The 20,000-nt window shown below is 42.1% G+C and overlaps 1 protein-coding gene across 1 annotated transcript in view; it reads right to left on the bottom strand.

Annotated features, from left to right (window-relative positions):
- Positions 1–20,000, bottom strand: part of LOC134444448 (disintegrin and metalloproteinase domain-containing protein 11-like) — a 100,897-nt gene that overhangs the window by 22,049 nt on the left and 58,848 nt on the right. The window contains exon 17 of the mRNA XM_063193798.1: positions 2,614–2,706. Within this exon, the coding sequence (XP_063049868.1) occupies positions 2,614–2,706 (93 nt within the window). The remainder of the gene's footprint in view (positions 1–2,613; positions 2,707–20,000) is intronic.

Raw genomic sequence — 20,000 nt, 5'->3', positions numbered from 1 at the left:
TGTAATGTAATGTAATGTAATGTAGTGTAATCTACTGTAATGTAATGTAATGTAATGTAATGTAATGTAATGTAATGTCACAGCAGTGTAATGTAATGTAATGTAATGTCATAGCAATGTTATGCAATGTAATGTAATGTAATGTCACAGCAGTGTAATGTAATGTAATGTAATGTAATGTCACAGCAGTGTAATGTAATGTAGTGTAATGTAGTGTAATCTATTGTAATGTAATGTAATGTAATGTAATGTCACAGTAGTGTAATGTAATGTAATGTAATGTAATGTAATGTAATTTCACGGCAGTGTAGTGTAGTGTAGTGTAATGTAATGTAATGTAATGTAATGTAATGTAGTGTAATGTAATGTAATGTAATATAATCTAGTGTAGTGTAGTGCAATATAGTGTAATGTAATGTAATGTAATGTAATGTAATGTAATGTAGTGTAATGTAATGTCACAGTTGTGTAATGTAATGTAATGTAATGTAATGAAATATAATGTAGTGTAATGTAATGTAATGTAATGTAATGTAGTGTAGTGTAGTGTAATGTAATGTAATGTAGTGTAATGTAATGTAATGTGATGTCACAGCAATGTAATGTAATGTAATTTCACGGCAGTGTAGTGTAGTGTAATGTAATGTAATGTAATGTAATGTAATGTAGTGTAATGTAATGTCACAGTAGTGTAATGTAATGTAATGTAATGTAATGTAGTGTAATGTAATGTAATGTAATGTAATGAAATATAATGTAATGTAATGTAGTGTAATGTAGTGTAATGTAATGTAATGTAATGTAGTGTAGTGTAGTGTAATGTAATGTAATGTAATGTAGTGTAGTGTAGTGTAGTGTAGTGTAATGTAATGTGATGTCACAGCAATGTAATGTAATGTAATTTCACGGCAGTGTAGTGTAGTGTAGTGTAATGTAATGTAATGTAATGTAATGTAGTGTAATGTAATGTCACAGTAGTGTAATGTAATGTAATGTAATGTAGTGTAGTGTAATGTAATGTAATGTAATGCAATGCAATGTAATGCAGTGTAATGTAATCTAATGCAATGTAATGTAATTTCAAAGCAGTGCAATGTAATGTAATGTAATGTAATGTAATGTGATGTCACAGCAGTGTAATGTAATGTAATGTATTGTAATGTAATGTCACACACAATGTGATGTAATGTCCTCTTGCTTGCATATTGCTGAATGGAAAGCAATGATCTCACTGTGGTACAGGCCTAATGGACAATAATAATGGGAGCGGAACATACAGGGATGTCGGGGCGAAACTATTTAGGGACAGGACATTCCCGTTCGTATGTTTACTATTTAGGGATAGGACATTCCCGTTCGTATGTTTACTATTTAGGGATAGGACATTCCCGTTCGTATGTTTACTGACGTCTGTTGACATTCCCGTTCGTATGTTTACTGACGTCTGTTGTCGGAAGCAAAAAAAGTGCGTAAACCGTTTGTCTGCCTTCGGAGTCACTGGATTTACATTAGAGATGCACAGGATCCAAGATCCGGTTTGACCGAAAAGCCTCGGCTACCGGATCCAGGAACCGGATCCGGATCCTGTGAAAAACCCTATTATCCTGCCGGATCCGGTTCCAGGATCCGGTAGCCGAGGCTTTTCAGTCAAAATAGTTTGAGCCAACGTGATAAAAAGGGCCCACATGTGTGAGTAGGCTATGTGTTTCAACCCTTTCGTAGGATCCGGTATCCGGTTCCGGATCCGGCAGGATCTTAAGCAGTGGATCCGGTATCCGGCAGGATCCTAAAAATCAGGATCCGGTGCATCTCTACTTTACATACAACTGGACTATTGTTTCTTGCAGTGTGATCCATGGATTCCTACTCGACTGATCGCTAGAAGCATCCTGTCAGTTCATTCATCTGACTCTGCACCTGTTGAGTAAATAGGCTCACTGCAGGCTGAACCTTGCGCTACACCTAAAAAACACCAGGAACAGAAATATTGTGAAGAGGGATGCTCACTCCTTACACACAAACACACACACACACACACACACACAGACACACCATGCTCTTCTCTATATTGTGAAGAGGGATGCTCTTCTCTGTGTGTATTGTGAAGAGGGATGCTGTTCTCTGTGTTGTGAAGAGGGATGCTCTTCTCTGTGCCTCGGATGTGTGTGTGTGTGTCTGTGCCTCGGGAACGAAGAGATGTACATGTACATTAAACATGCTCACGCTGGTAGCTGCATCGCCAACAATCATGGTGTGTGTGTGTGTATGTGTGTGTATGTGTGTGTGTGTGTGTGTGTGTGTGTGTGTGTGTGTGTGTGTGAGTGTGTGTGTGTGTGTGTGTGTGTGTGTGTGTGTGTGTGTGTGTGTGTGTGTGTGTGTAATGAGTGTGTGTGTGTAATGAGTGTGTGTGTAATGAGTGTGTGTGTGTGTGTAATGAGTGTGTGTGTGTGTGTGTGTAATGAGTGTGTGTGTGTAATGAGTGTGTGTGTAATGAGTGTGTGTGTGTGTGTGTAATGAGTGTGTGTGTGTGTGTGTGTGTAATACCCGGCACAGGTGCGTGTGTGTGTGTGTGAGTGTGTGTGTGTGTAATGAGTGTGTGTGTTTGCGTAATACCCGGCACAGGTTGCAGCAGAGTCCGGTAGAGCACATTGCATCATGGGTAAGCGTACACTTCTTACAGCAGGCTCCTCCAGCACGAGAACACTCCTGAAACACACACACACACATATTATACACACACACACACACACATAGTACACACACACACACACACATATTATACACACACACACACACACACACACACACACACACACACACACACACACACACACACCCGCACACACACTTCTTACAGCAGGCCCCTCCCACTCGAGAACACTCCTGAAACACACACATATTATATACACACACACACACATATTATACACACACACACACACACACACACACACACACACACACACACACACACATATTATACACACACACACACACACACACACACACACACACACATACACACATACACATTATACACAGACACACACACACACACACACACACACATATTATACACACACATATTATACACACACACACATTACACACACACACACACACACACACACACACACACACATATTATACACACACACATATTATACACACACACACACACACACATATTATACACACACACACACACACACACATATTATACACACACACACACACACACACACACACACACACACACACACACACACACACACACACACACAGACACACATGTTACACACACACACACACACACACACACATATTATACACACACACATATTATACACACACACACACACACACACACACACATGTTACACACACACACACACACACACACACACACACACACACACACACACACACACACACACACACACACACACACACACACACATATTATACACACACACACACACACACACACACACACACACACACACACACACACATATTATACACACACACACACACACACACACACACACACACACACACACACACACACATATTATACACACACACACATACACATTACACACACACACATATTATACACACACACACACACACATATTATACACACACACATATTATACACACACACACACACACACATATTATACACACACACACACACACACATATTATACACACACACACACACACACACACACACACACACACACACACACACACACACACATATTACACACACACACACACACACACACATATTATACACACACACACATATTACACACACACACACACACACACACACACACGTATTTATCACGTAGTGCACATACACTATGGTCAAGAAATTAAGTAGTTTTAGGCAGAATATATATAGAATATATATAGTATATACTGTAATATTGCAATAATATAATGCAATAATATTGAAATATATAATGCAACAATTACTACTTTTGCCTGGAGGGCCGAACATGTTTGTATCTGTAACCTGTACATTTTTAGCTTGTGAAACTTTCACAGAAAGGGTCAGCACACACATATTCAATTCATATTTATGCCTATTTTTACATCTGTATAGCCAACTATGGCCTTTGGAGCAGGGTTTCATGGAAATTTGGAAATGTGTAGACGATGCGTTTCACTCTGGTGATCAATCAAATTACACCATAGCCAGGGCCAACTTGAAGAGGGGCATCAAGGAAGCTAAACACTCCTATTAAGCAAAAATAGAACAGCACTTTGTGAACTCTGATCCCAGACGTATGTGGCAGGGCATTACATCCTACACCAACTACAAGAGCACAAACCCCTGTCTGCCCAGCTCTCACAATTCAACTCTCCCGGATGACCTCAACAACTTTTTTGCAGGGTTCGATGAGGGACCCATCCCTCACTCCCCCACTGAACTGATAGACAATGCCCCACATGTAGGCCTGGTGTTAAGCGAGCACGAGGTTCGGCGAGCCCTCAGCAGCATTAACCCTCACAAAGCACCAGGACCAGACGGGGTCCCTGGGAAGGTCCTAAAACACTGGGGAGGCCAACTAAGTGCAGTCTTTACCTGCATTTTTAACATCTCCCTAGAACAAGCTGCAGTCCCCACTTGTCTGAAATCCAGTACCATCATTCCAGTACCTCAAGCAGGCAGTCATCACGTTTCTGAATGACTACCGCCCAGTAGTACTCACACCTTGAATTGTGATGAAGTGCTTTGAAAAACTGGTGCTAGCACACATTAAGTCTATCACCCCACCATCCCTCGGCCCGCATCAATTTGCCTACAGGGCGAATAGATCTACGGGGATGGCATTTCATTGGCCATTCACACTGCCCTCTCACACCTGGAGAAACCAAACAGCTATGTGCTGTTCATTGACTACAGCTCCACTTTTAACACCATTCCCCCTATCAAGCTGGCCACTAAGCTGTACAACCTCAGCTTCAGTCCCCATGTCTGCAGATGGATACTGGACTTCCTCAGTAACAGACCTCAGTCTGTACGCATGGGAAAACATCTTTCAAGACCCATCACCCTAAATACAGGCACGCCGCAGGGATGTGTGTTGAGCCCTTTTTTGTACTCCCTCTTCACTCATGACTGTGATCCTAAGCACAGCACAAACACCATCATTAAATTTGCTGACGACACAACCGTGATTGGCCTGATCTCTGACAACAACGAGACGGCCTACAGAGAGGAGGTGGAGCAGCTGGCACGCTGGAGCCAAGACAACAACCTGGCCCTGAACTCCAAGAAAACGAAGGAGGTGATCCTGGACTTCAGGCGGTGTGGCCAGGGCAACCACTACCACCAACCCATCAACATCGGAGGGGAGCCAGTGGAGGTTGTACAGAGCTTCAGATTCCTGGGTGTGCACATCAGCGAGGACTTGTCATGGAGCGCCAACACCTCTGCAATGGCTAAAAAGGGATCCCAAAGGCTATATTTCCTTCGCACTCTAAAGAAGGCCCAGCTACCACGAGATCTGCTCACTAACTTCTACAGGTGTACAATTGAATCAGTAATTACATACAGCATTACATCTTGGTACACCAGCTACACACACGACAACAAGAAGATGTTACAGCGCATCATTAAAACAGCAGAGAGAATCATTGGGTGCCAACTACCCACACTTGAGGAGATCCACCATACACGCTGCACAAACAGAGCATTAAACATCCTTAAAGATCACACACACCCTGGTCACAGGCTCTTCACCATGCTACCATCTGGTAGGAGCTTTAGGACTCTGCGTGCCCGCACTACGAGAATGAAGGACAGCTTTTATCCAACTGCCATTAGACTCTTGAACGCAATACGTCACCTGCCCCCCCTCAATACTTCAGGACTATCGATACTGTGAGATGCACATGGATTTTTATGGATTTTTATATATTATTTATTTACTGTCAATGTATCTTTTATTTTGTGGGCATTTGTGGGTTGCTACTAAACACAATCTCGCTATATTTGTACAGTGACAATAAAAGTCTACTCTCTCTAATCTCTCTCTCTGGAGCAGGCGCTGTATAGGCAGTAAAATCAAGTCAAGTCAAGTCAAGTCAAGTTTATTGTCAATTTCTTTACATGCACTGGTCATACAAAGAATTTGAAATTGCGTTTCTTGCTCTCCCATGCAGACATAGACTAATCTAGGTAAGGACATAGACAGTATAGACATAGACAGTACTCATACATGGACATAGACAGTATGGACGTAGACATTGCTCATACAGACATTTAAAGTGCAAGACTGGACAACAGAAGACTTGTAGAGAACATACATTAAGAGGAGGTATTTTGTTGTTCTTTTTCTAAAAGTCCTTTATAGCGTTCTGACATAGTAATAGTAGCATTTGAAGAAAATAAATAATTAAAAAAAGGTTTTTATTAAATACACCAGCAGCAGTATGTGTGTGTGTGTGTGTGTGTTTGTATGTGTTTTGTGTGCGTGTGTGTGTGTGTGTGTGTGTGTGTGTGTGTGTGTGTTTAGTGCAGGTAGAAAGTGCGGTGTGCGTCTGTGTGTGTGTACCTGTGTATGTGTGTGTGTGTGTGTGTGTGTGTGTGTGTATGTGTGTGAGTATGAGTTGTGTGTCAGTGTGTGTATGTTTGGGTTTAGTGCAGAAAGTGCAGTGTGCTTGTGTGTGTGTGTGTGTGTGTGTGTGTGTGTGTGTGTGTGTGTGTGTGTGTGTGTGTGTGTGTGTGTGTGTGTGTGCGTCTGTGTGTGTGTATGTGTGTGTGTGTGTGTGTGTGTGTGTGTGTGTATGTTTTGAGTTAGTGCAGGTTGAAAGTTCAGTCACAGATGTAGTAGTGCAGGTGGAATGTTCAGTCGCAGATATGGTGGTGGGGATGAGGGGGGGGAGCGTTGTCAGTGGCCTGGCTGGCTAGAGGCTGACAGTGAAGGGAGAGTGGGTTGAGTGTTCAGTATCTTGATTGCTTGATGCATCGTGCTGCTTGCAAGCCTGGTGGTACGGGAACGGAGGCGCCTGTACCTCTTTCCAGAGGGCAGGAGGTTGAACAGTTTGTGTGCAGGGTGGCTTGTGTCTTTGATGATCATCAGTGCTTTCCGGGTGAGGCGTGCGGTGTAAATGTCCTGCAGGGAGGGGAGTGGTACTCCAATGATCTTCTTCGCTGTGTTCACAACACGCTGGAGTGTCTTCCTGTTTTTCTCCGTGCAGCTTCCTCCCCACACTGTGATGCAGCTGGACACGACGCTCTCTATGGTTCCTCTGTAGAATGTTGTCATGATGGAGGGTGTAGCACTTGCCTTCTTTAGTTTGCGCAAGAAGTAGAGACGCTGATGGGCCTTCTTCGCCAGTGATGTAGTGTTGGTGGTCCAAGAGAGGTCGTCGCTGATGTGCACTCCAAGGAACTTGGTGCTGCTCACTCTCTCCACAGCATCGCCGTGGTGGCAGTTGTTTTTGGACCCTTTGGAAGTTGACAACAATCTCCTTGGTCTTGTTGACATTCAGCAGGAGGTTGTTGTCTTTGCACCATCTGGCCAGCAGGTCTACTTCTTCTCTGTAGTGAGTCCTACGCCCTTGGTGATGAGGCCCACCAGGGTTGTATCATCCGCAAACTTCACTAGATGGTTAGTGCTGTGGGTCGTTGTGCAGTCATGTGTCAGCAGCGTGAACAGCAGGGGGCTGAGAACACAACCTTGCGGAGCCCCCGTGCTCAGGGTCAGGGTGCTTGAGGTGTTATTCCCTACCCGTACTGCTTGTGGTCTCTGCATCAGGAAGTCCAGCAGCCAGTTGCAGAGGGAGGTGCTGAAACCTAGTTTGTCCAGTTTTCTGATGAGTTGTTGTGGTATTATGGTATTGAATGCTGAGCTGAAGTCAATGAACAGCATTCTCACATATGAGTCTTTATTGTCCAAGTGGGTGAGGGCTGGATGGAGGGCAGAGCAGATTGCATCCTCCGTGGATCGCTTGGCTTGGTATGCGAACTGGTAGGGGTCCAGGGTGGGGGGTAGGGTGGCTTTGATGTGTGACAGGACTAGCCGTTCGAAGCACTTCATGATTATGGGCGTCAGTGCTACAGGACGGTAGTCATTGAAGCATGATGGTGATGATTTCTTCGGCACGGGTATGATGGTAGCAGCTTTGAAAAGTGATGGGATGACTGCTTGCTCCAGAGAGATGTTAAAGATGTCTGTGAAGACATCCTTCAGCTCTTCTGCACAATCCTTCAACACTCGGCCAGGTATGTTGTCTGGGCCAGCTGCTTTGCGTGGGTTGATGGTGGCCAGTGTCCTCTTCACACTGGCAGAGGACAGGTACAGGGGTTGATCATGGGGGGGAGGGGGAGTTTTCTGTGGATGAGTGTCATTTTGTGCTTCAAAACGGGCAAAGAAACTGTTCAGGTCGTTTAGCAGAGAGGTGTTGTTGTCACAGCTTCGTGGTGCGGGCTTATAGTCCGTGATGGCCTGTATGCCCTGCCACAGGCTCTGTGCATCTCTGCTGTCTTTGAAGTGTGTTGTTATTTTGTCCGAGTATTCCTTTTTTGCTTTCCTGATGCCCTGGGACAGGTTTGCTCTTGCTGCTTTTAGGCCAGCTACGTCTCAAAATGGTTGATCATGGCACAGTCTAGCTCAGTGACTTCTACAATGTCACTTACATTTCACAAAACTAATGGGCAAACTGTCAACATAAAGGGTATGAAATCATAAGTATTATGTCCATAATATTGTGTCCAACGTAATTAGGTTACGTTAGCCTATAGCCTGACACCTGAAGCCGATCAGGAACACAATCCCCGCCCCCTCGCGTGGAGAGCGCAGCGCCCTTCCACCCTCTCCCTCGTTTGAAGGAAATATATCGCCACCTCTTTCGTCTTTATTTGCTGTTTTACTGATTTGTATAACTCTTACAAAGACAGTCAAAACACTGTGACCAGTCTGATTGTCAACAATGAGTCTAAAACATTCATGTTTTAAGGTTGCCTATGCGTCTTCTCTTCACCGTGCGTTCTATTACCAAAACCTCTCCATACGGAGATATGGCCACGTTCGCCGCTGCCATCCACCCAGTAGAAGTCAGAAAGAGGGACAGAATGAGGACGTGTGGGCTGCTTGGTGAACAGTGTTGGTTTGATCCCAGGATCATTGCGTTTGCGTCCGGATAGGTGGCTACCCGCATCACCGGGGGCTGAATGGAGGGAGCGCAAGCTAACATTACCAGACCCACTTCTCTCACCCCTAATTCCTCCACCAATACCTGTATGGACACTACGACTGCATTCGCCACTACCACCGACTCACTTGAGATCGGATAAAGTCACCGAATGAGTTTCAATGTGTGTGTGCTTAGAGAACATCCTTTCTTCGCATGTCGGCATCACTGCCTTCGGAAGTTTCACTGCGGTAAACAAAGAGTGCTCGTCCGATATCCTCCTCGTGAGATAAAAACTCATTCAGAGTCAGAATAGGCAAATAACATGCTCAGAACTTCGTCACGATTCAACTTCTCACTAGCCATGATGAAATAGCTCGCTGATAGTTCGCTGATAAGTTATAAATATATAATTAACATGCAACATCCGCTAATGTAACTAGCATGCAACATCAGCTAATGTAACTAGCATGCAACATCCGCTAATGTAACTAGCATGCAACATCCGCTAATGTAACTAGCATACAACATCCGCTTCATACAACATCCGCTTCATACAACATCAGCTTCATGCAACATCAGCTTCATACAACATCAGCTTCATACAACATCAGCTAATGTAACATGTAACATCAGCTAATGTAACTTGCAACATCCGCTTCATACAACATCAGCTTCTGTCAGTGTTTGTGCTGAATGAGGAATCTTATTTGACAAAGTACTCAGTACTCATCACATTGCCAATGACAAAAAAAACTAGCCTAATATCTAAAAATATGAAAGCCTATTGCTCGAAAAATCTAGCCTACTGATTGATCGTTTCCTGTCTGGAGTGCAGACAGATGTTATTGTGGAACATGTATGCTGAGCCTACTGTGGTCTGTAATGCACAATTTCATAAATATCACCATTTTAAGGCATAATCTACCAAATGCAGATGTTTTGCATGGGCACTAGAGTTAGCATAGCATAATCTACCAAATGCATATGTTTTGCCTGGGCACTAGAGTTAGCATAGCATAATCTACCAAATGCATATGTTTTGCATGGGCACTAGAGTTAGCATAGCATAATCTACCAAATGCATATGTTTTGCCTGGGCACTAGAGTTAGCATAGCATAATCTACCAAATGCATATGTTTTGCATGGGCACTAGAGCATAATCTACCAAATTCATGTGTTTTGCATGGGCACTAGAGCATAATCTACCAAATTCATGTGTTTTGCATGGGCACTAGAGCATAATCTACCAAATTCATGTGTTTTGCATGGGCACTAGAGTTCTTTGCTATTTTCTCGTATTATCTGGGCTACATTTGTAAACAAAATGCACATGGCTCCTTAATAGCCTATTCACGTGACTTTGGAGGAATTTGGAGTCACGGCTCAGGACCAACGTTGACTGTGTCTGTGTGCTCATCATTATTTTAGTCTGCATGTTTCTAACACATCAAAGTTGACTGTGTCTGTGTGCTCATCATTATTTTAGTCCGCATGTTTCTGTTGGGAAATAATCCTCAAAGGTAGCTGCAAGTAGGTCTAAGGTAAAGAAATAATATAATAAGCAAGTAGGTCTAAGGTAAAGAAATAATATAATAAGCATTGTAAAACTCATGGTTATAAAAATAAATGAAAGCTCAACCATGGACTTATAGGCCTATAATAAATAAGAATTAAGTTAGAAGCCAACTATGCATAGGAGTGATTCTACGATTCGCCTACGCTTTTGGCAAAAGCAAAATATCAATTATCAGTATTTTTTTTCAACTAAATGACCTAGATGTTTACATAGTGTATATATTTAAGTTTCCAAACAAACAAATTGCCAAGCTTAATCTTAAATCATTTGATAAATACTCTAATGAAAGTGAACATTTGCTTGATTATTTTGTCAACAGTGTTATGGAAAACTACTATGTCATTTCAAACATATATAAAAATACTACAGAGTAGAAACAACATACGTTTGAAAGTGCTTATGTCCCTTAGCAATAATGTTGTCATTAATCTGTGCAACTGATATAGAAAATGTGATTGTTGAGCTTCATAAGTAGGATTTTATGATTCACTGTGATACAGACTGACACCTTTTTCATTATAAATCCCTGTAACGTCTGATTTGAATTCAGTCACCCTCCTTACACAAGACTTCCTTCTCCAGAGATAATCCCTAGTGTCTGTTCATAGGATTTTTCCAACACATAAGGGATCAATAGCTGAAAAACACTTTCAAAACAGTCAACCGTGTTACTCAACTGTGTTACGGTCAACAGTGCAGGGGAACAAGTTGGCACTTTTTTAGGAGAAAAAAACAGAGCAGACGAACCCATCTCCCTAGAACACATTTATTTTTCTTTGTTTGTCTGTCAATATGGAGATAAATTGGCAAAAACATACTCCTCCTCCAGTGTCATCAGTGTTGCCAGATTGGGCTGGTTCCCGCCCAATTGGGCTGCTTAGGATGGCCGTGTGCGGGTAAAAATGGCATTTATCAGAAAAACCTGCCCACTTTTTGCCATAGAAATCAATAGAATTGGGCGGGATTTTGTGCTTCCAGGCGGGTTTTGAACATTTTTTGGGCTGGAAATCATCAGCCTCATCTGGCAACCCTGACTGTCATAGCTAATTGTAACACCATTGACGGTAACACGGTTGACATTTCAGCCATTTTTATGGTGTTGTGCTAACTGAGGACCTCAGAAGTTCCACCACAACACCTTAATGAATTCATGTATTTGTATACTTTATCTGTGTTTTTCTACATGGGATTTCTAATTCAGATTCTTATGAATATGTTGATAACACAGTTGACAGGCAATTTTCCCGCTATGAGAACATGAAAAAGAAAGGATTAAATTATGGAAGGATGGAGCTCAAAACTTACCAAAAAGTCTTCCCATATCCTGCCAAAGAGGTTATGACATCACGTGATGTTATTCGTATGGCCTAAGACCAAACCATTACTGATTTAAGGCGGGGGTTTCAGACCGTGACACGGTTAACACAGTTTTGGTGGACACACACAAAATGGCAAATTTCATGTATAATGGAAAGGACAGTTAGCCTGGAAAACCAGCGCCAACTGCTGGACGGCAAAATGTTTTGTACCGATCAATTTTTCATTTTGAATACTGCCCTGAATCTGGCAAGATGGCAACTAAACCAATCACAACGCAGAGATGTGTTTTGAATCAACGCGGGCGGGGCAGAGGGTTCTGGGGCGGGGTTTTGAGGGAGTGACGACAGAGCAGTGAGACGTTGGGCAGTGCAAAGCACAACAAGAAAGATGGCGGCGGCAATGGAACAGCGCTCCTTTGATTCAGCCTTGGCATCAGTTTTGGAAGAATTAGACTTGGGGTTTTCGTTAAAACGTGAGCAAGAGGAGGCTCTACATTCATTCATTTTTAAGAGGGACGTTTTCGCCGTGTTACCGACATGCTATGGCAAAAGTCTTATCTACCAGTTAGCTCCACTGGTAGCCAACATGATGGGGCTCTTTGAAATCCCGACGGTAGTACCGGTAGTCGTCTCGCCCTTGTTAGCCCTAAGTAGACCAGGTGAAGGAGGCGAGCAATTTTGGACTCACTGCCATGCAACTGGGCGTCGATAACCCATCAAACATCAAAAGGTGTCGTCAGTGCCAGTTTGTGTTCGGCAGTCTGGAGGCATGGCTTTTGCTGAACAAGTTGGGCGACGTGTTGGGGACCGAAGTCTTCCAAGACAAGGTCCTCGGAGTGGACGAGGTTCACCTCATATAATGGTAAGTGGCATATAACCACGTCAGGGTGTGTGTAAAGTATATTCCTAAAAGATGACGGTAATGATTTGGTAAACGCTTCACCCTGTTGTCATTGTATTGTAACAGATGGACTATCGCCCCGGACGTCTCCCTTTTAATCTCAGTTTACAGTCTTTAATGTTGACTATCTAAACGTCTATCTAAAAGTCTGTGGTCGTAAGATAAAAGTTTACATGGACGTTGTGCGAGATGAACGTGGGGCTCGAGTGAATGGGGATGACCGATAAACAGCTGTTCACGGCGGCTAGAGGAGACACATGGTGCGTCTTAAGTTCAATTTTACTATTTGGAAATTAGTACACTGCACTACGGTTCGACAAGACCAGCATCGCGTCGCACTAAAATAACATCGATGTTGTACTTTTTGGGCTATGTTATGGAGCTATAGTGCCATACCGGTGGAGTGATCTACACTAGAAGCACACTGATACCGTGTATTCAGACAGTAAACACACCAAGTAAACCAACTAAAACACTACTGAGACTCATTCTTGTGCGTGATTGTATTCTCAAACACTTCAGCTACGGTTGTGCAAGGTGTCAAGTCAATTTGAGTGCGGTGAGCATTCCGAGAAACCATCCCCAGTCAATCGAGCCCCACGTTGATATCACAACGCAATTGCTCAATTGTTGAATTAATTGTGCCGTTGATGTGGAAATAACACTAAGAAGCTAGTTTATATGGACTTGATTGCTTTGTGATTGAAGAATAACGTACTGATTTTCCACAGGGGGAAACGTGACAAAGGGAAGGCCTTCAGGTAGTGTTTTGGCAAGCTAGGAGAACACATCTGACAGACAAAAAGGTTTCATCAAAGACACACAGACAGGTAAGCTAGTTCTATCATCTGTGGAAAGATGTCTTGTTTGTACTTTATCATAGCCAAATGTTGTGTTTGAGTTAAGGACTGTTCCCCACCCCATCTAAGTTAGTGAGGGGGGTCTATTGCTACTCTGTATCTGTAGGCCTATGTGTTAACAATATCCAGCAGTCTATTAGGCCTACAATCTGTTGTCACAAGTTAACACACTGATTGTAATAGGTAGTGTGAATGTGAATGAGGATCATGTCTGTGTGCTTGATCTTAACAATATGCAACTGTACCAGTCCATCAGCTCCTGTTTGTCTGCCAGCTACATTCTTTTTTTTTCTTTTGTGCAAGCTCCTGAAGTAAAGGACCTACACAGGACCTTCATATCAAGGACATTGACTGTGTGGATCTCGAGGTGCAGTTATTCAAAAGTTGCTACCCACGGAATACCAGGTTTTGAGGGATCCTGCCAGAGCAGAGAATCAACAGTAAGTCATATCTTAACTTCACACAAATACACATACAAGGGTGTGCCCAACACACATGTACTTTATAATATATTATTTTCTAAGTAATGAGACAAATTGAGGAATACATATTGGCCTGGTGCAGTCAAGTGGAGTTGTTGTATGTTTCAAGCTACAGGTGTTTGCAAGGCAATTTATTATTTGTCGAAATAAAGGCAAATTTCATACATGTGTGTGACCATTCATCTTGCCATCTGTATTATTTTGTAGTAGGAAGGCAGGAGTCTTATTGACAGTATAATGCTACAGTAATGCTTACAGTGATTTAAAGAGTATAGTTTACCTTCCTTGAAGCAATGTTGGGCTATATGCCTTGCTCAAGGGCACTTTAGGCATGGATGGAGGTGTATGCAGTGGTCAGAGATTTGAGTCAGCAACCCTCTGATCTTAAGACCACCTCCCTAATCATTAGGCCACACTGCCCACCATGTTAACAAACTACAATATGAACCCCCCTTTGACTCATGAATTGTTGTGTTTGATTTGTTGTCATTGACAGGATACATTGAAGAGGAGACTCCGACATGACCGCCGGCAGCTTGTGTTCACCACCACTTGTAATACTGAATGCCTGAATTGTTGTTTGTTGCTCAGACTTTGTCAACAGATATGGTCTTCGACATGTTACCCTTAGGTGTGGAAACAGATTGTGACAGTCCAGCAAAATGAGCCAGACAGATAGCAACACTGAAAAATGAAAAAGGACAGCGTTGTTCCCATGGCCTCCCACTGTAGAAGACTAGACGTTCAGTGAAGCACAAACAGCTGTTCCTCTTGTACTTAATAATTTAGTCAGCTGGATTCTAGGTGCCACTAAGGAGCCAACAGTGGATAATTTTGTCAACATTTCAATGGCATGCATTAAAAGGGCAGCCTGTAATTATTTGCCTTGCCTCCGTCTTCCTTGCCACCAAGGGTTGTAGACTGATGCCCTAGTCCAGTGTTTCTCAACCTTTTTTTAGGCGAGGCACCCTTTCAATTACTGAAAATGTTCAAGACACCCCTAAGCAACAAGCTGTAACATGGCATCGCATCGGATACCACAAAAGCTTAGAAAAGTAACACATTTGGAGACGTTACACAACCTATGTTCGAAGTTGCAGCTTACTGGGGCGACCTAAATTTACTTTATTGTGCGTAAATGGCAGATGAAAGACTTCAATGCTTTATTAATTTAGACAAATATGTATTAAATTACATAATTTATTTATCAGACACGTTTCCGCGGCACCCCTGAGGGGGTCCTGCGGCACCCCAGGGTGCCCCGGCACCCTGGTTGAGAAAGACTGCCCTAGTCCTCCTGTTTAGGTACAACCATGCATTTAGGCCAGTCTATTGAAGCATATACTTAAGACTCTTTGTATGTGTTGTGTATCTAGTAATGGATACATTGCCACATGAATAATGCATGTTCATTATATTGATAATTATAATTGCTTCCATTATTGATTAAAAAGGGATCTACCACTACTTGCATTATTGTTTTGTTATAAATGAAGCACTGTTAAGAATCCAGGAAGACGGATGCCGAGGCACTCAAGGTTGCAATTTTTTTCCCTTTTTTATTTGGCTACAATGCCTCAGCATCTGTCTTTATTTGGCTACAATGCCTCAGCATCTGTCTTTATTTGGCTACAATGCCTCAGCTTCTGTCTTTATTTGGCTACAATGCCTCAGCATCTGTCTTTATTTGGCTACAATGCCTCAGCATCTGTCTTTATTTGGCTACAATGCCTCAGCATCTGTCTTCCTGGGCCATGTTTGAGAGCCCCTACACTGATGAGCACCAAGGAGAAAAGGTGAAGACCCAGAAGCACTCCAATTACCTGCTTGTGTTTGATACTGTTAGGAATCCATTTAGCCCACTTTAAATACATGAATATCACTGAAAATTGGAATGGTTTCCATTTATTTGGAAAAAAACAAATATATATCATAAAAGGTAACTTACAATGCCTTTTTGTGTTTGAAGCACAATTTAACAAATGGACAGTTTGCCTATATGAACGATCATTATTGATCTTGGATATTATTGATAGGCCTGTTGTAGGCCTACTTCTATTTGAGCTAATGTCTTTGCCTTTGGCACCCTCATGCATTATTATTCTTCAAGATAGAAATTAATCACGGTCATTCTTAACTGTTAAGAATCAATCTGTCTTCCTTAGAGAGATATATTTGTAAAAAAAAAATATTTTAGTACAATTTGAGGAACGCAAGAGGACTGACAGCTGTCCAAATCGGCAACGTGATTAGTTTAGCGCGGTCACGTGGTGTATCGTGTCTCGTCATTCAGCTAAGAGGAAAATATCCCTTCTGTAAACGTCTATACCCTTGGATGTTTTCACGATCCGTAACTTTCTTAAGTGAAACATAGCTTTGGTCAGTTCATCATCTTATGGACATCGTGTTCGGATGCTGTGTAGCGAGAATGAACGAAAATTGAGGTTGACCTGACGGCCTATACATAGGAAGATCTCTTTCAAGTATGTTTAACACCGTGGGCTTCCTCGGTGTAAGACGTTCACTGAAACCGACAAAGCTGAAGTTGAACTTTGGAACAGTTTCGTATAGTGCTGTAGTACACCGGCAACTCGCATGTCTTTTTGGCAAAAGCGACAACAAAAGCACGACTCCATCTCCAAACGTTAAAGTTATCCACTGCCTGCCCTGCCCTGCTCACAGCTCACCGCTTGTTTACAGTCCGTCCCCCCCCTCCCCCTCCCCCCACAGCTTTCTGTCGCGCTTACTACGTCACAGTCAGTTGCGCTGATTTGTCAGAGCGTTGGCCTATAGGCACAGACACGGTTTGAAAGACAACAGGCTGTGCTCATCAACAATGTGCCGTTGTATCCATTCATCAGAGCCAGACTAAATTAGACATCCAATACATTTAGGCTGGTTTATCAGGCTAAAGGACAGTGGTCTTTCTGACAGTTTTGTCATATTGTGATGATTACTGTGAATCAATATTTGCAATCGTCTTGGGCAAAACAAAATTCTTTACATGCTAATATGAAGACTGAATCTGACATTTGGAAAACAGGGCGGCATGAAAACGCCCAAAACCAGTATTAAATATTCATTCTTGCTGAGGGAAATAATGGCATGTCTACACTTTCTGTATTATATGAAAGATAAATGTTTTCTAATGTCCAAAACATCATTGGATGCAGTTAATAGTTAGTGGAATTGGCAAATAAAATCCACGGACTTAACACTAGAACTACCAGGATTTTTCTGCCTACCTAGAAGTACCAGAGAGGGGTCATTTGACCCGGTGGCTTTTACCTAATACACTAATCACTCATTTTGTTATGGTAATGAGGCTGTTAGGGGCTGTGTGTGGGGTGAGGGGTGAGGGGGTCACACCTTACAGTGCTAACAGCCAAGACAGAGGGACAGACAGCTTCTTCCCAAGGGCTGTCAGCCTCCAAAATCAGTCACCACAGGTAAATAGCAACTTGCATGAAGATATCAGCAATAAAGACAGATAGCACAGTTTGGCGGACAGTTTGTTACCGTTTTTCTCCATTGGTTTGGCTCATTTCTTGAAACTGAGATGTCATTCTCAAAACATGGACAAATCCCAAAACTAATTTGCAGTTCCTCACAACAGAATGGCATTTATCATTGCTTTCATCAAATTTCAAATGCTTTTGTACATGTCTCAATCATTTAGTACATCCTTGCAAATGGTTATGTACAAGTATCCTACAGTTAACACAATCAGCTTACATTTAGTAGAATTTTCAACTGAATGTACCTTGCTGATCTATCCCAATTGGTTGATTTTCAGTGTAATAGTTGTCCTGAAAACATGTCAGCACATTTTCTTCATATAAGTCATCAATGAACGAACGTGTGAATGTCCCATGTGATCATGACGAATCATATGACTGCAACCAGATAATGGTTGAATTACAGTTTTTCTCGATTGTTTTGGCTCATTTCTTGAAACTGAGATGACATTCCTATAACCATTGGGTCATTTGGACAAACATTCTTACACTTCTGCACAACAGTTCAGATAACTAGCAAAATGTCATATACCTCCCAAAACACCTCATTCTTGCGTCAGCACTAAACCGTCTGACATATAAATAGTCAGTACCATCAAAATGGCATAGATCCTTCTCAATTGCTTTGGCTCATTTGCATTCATTTAGTCCTTCTGTCAAAATAAACTGGATGGTTCAGCATAACTACATGGATCCTCATCACTCGCTCATATCACCACAAAAACAGTTTACCCATGTGTCAAAACTAAATTTCTTCCCCACATATATCATCAGTACCCTCAAAATACATTGTCCCTTTGCCATTGTGTAAGCACTGCCAGTCAAAATGGTTAGGTGTTTTATCTACGTTCAGCTAACAGATTTCGACTATGTATAAAAATGAAAAGTGAGTGAAACTATTGAAGTTTGACAACACAGATAATTTACCAAGGACATTTATCAGTAACTTTCTTTACTGTAAATTCATATACAGAAAGTAATGCCCATATATCACAGGTTTCTCATGGGTTTGGCTCATTTCTCAAAACAGAGATAACATGGACAAATGCCAAAGCAACTAGCAATTGTTCAAAACAGAATGTCGTTTGAAAAAATGTCATGAAATTAGCCAAATAACATGGAAACTGTAGTATACACGGTTGTAAAATTATTTTCTACTAACTAGTAAAGTTACAATACCATCTGACCTGTTGAACACTGTCATGAATTTACTATGTAATGAAATGTCCTTGACAGTTTTGGGAACTACGTAGACCACTTTGCATATGATGACTTACACAATGAAATAATGCTGACGTGTTTTGGAGAGGGCAACCATTAGACTGAGAATTGTCTAATTCGTTTAGATAAGCAAGGTGAATTTATTTGGAAAATGTGCTGAATGTATGCTGAATGTGTCAACTGAAGGGTATTTGTACATATCCATCTGCAGAGATGTACTAAACATTTGAGACATGTACAAAGCATTTGATATCTGATGAAAGCAATGAAAAATGCCATTCTGTTTTGGGAAATTGCAAGTTGGTTTGGGGATTTGTCCGTGTTGTTTTGAGAATGTCATCTCAGTTTCGAGAAATTAGCCAAACCAATCGAAAAACTGTAACGTGTGAATCTCCCATGCCATGTGACCATAACGATTCATGTGAATGCAACCTGGCAATTGTTAGATGGATAAATACCAGTGCATGTGGACTACTGCTTAATTTCCCTCAAAAATGTTGTGGTGAAAGAAGCTCCTCTCCAAGGAACGAAGATGCAGAGATACAGCACTCAACAGGCATTGGAAATGATCCACACACACACACACACTCTGTGTCTCAAGTGACAGCTGTGAGCTGCTAACAGCCACATTTCCACAACAAAAGGAGTGTCCGCAGGGGGTCCAAAGGGTCAAATGACCCCCTTGTGGGGCTTTTAGGTAAAAAGGTCAATTGACCCCTCCGTGGTAGTTCTAGTGTTAAACGCGTAGGCGAATCGGAGAATCACTCATAGGCTACTGCACAGTCATGACTACATTGTTTGTTTAGATGAATTACTGTTAAATCCTAAATAATAAATAGGTTTATCCTGATACTTCATAAGCCAATATAGCGGAGCCTAACATGGCAATAAGAGGGGACCCTTATTTTATGTACGTATTTAGATAATGACTTTTGAGGACCCCATCTTAATATTTAG

The sequence above is a fragment of the Engraulis encrasicolus genome, unplaced genomic scaffold, assembly GCF_034702125.1.
Source record: "Engraulis encrasicolus isolate BLACKSEA-1 unplaced genomic scaffold, IST_EnEncr_1.0 scaffold_56_np1212, whole genome shotgun sequence".
Taxonomy (NCBI): Eukaryota; Metazoa; Chordata; class Actinopteri; order Clupeiformes; family Engraulidae; genus Engraulis; species Engraulis encrasicolus.
The sequence above is the reverse complement of the archived record's forward strand: the minus strand, read 5'-3'. Positions and strand labels throughout refer to the sequence as shown.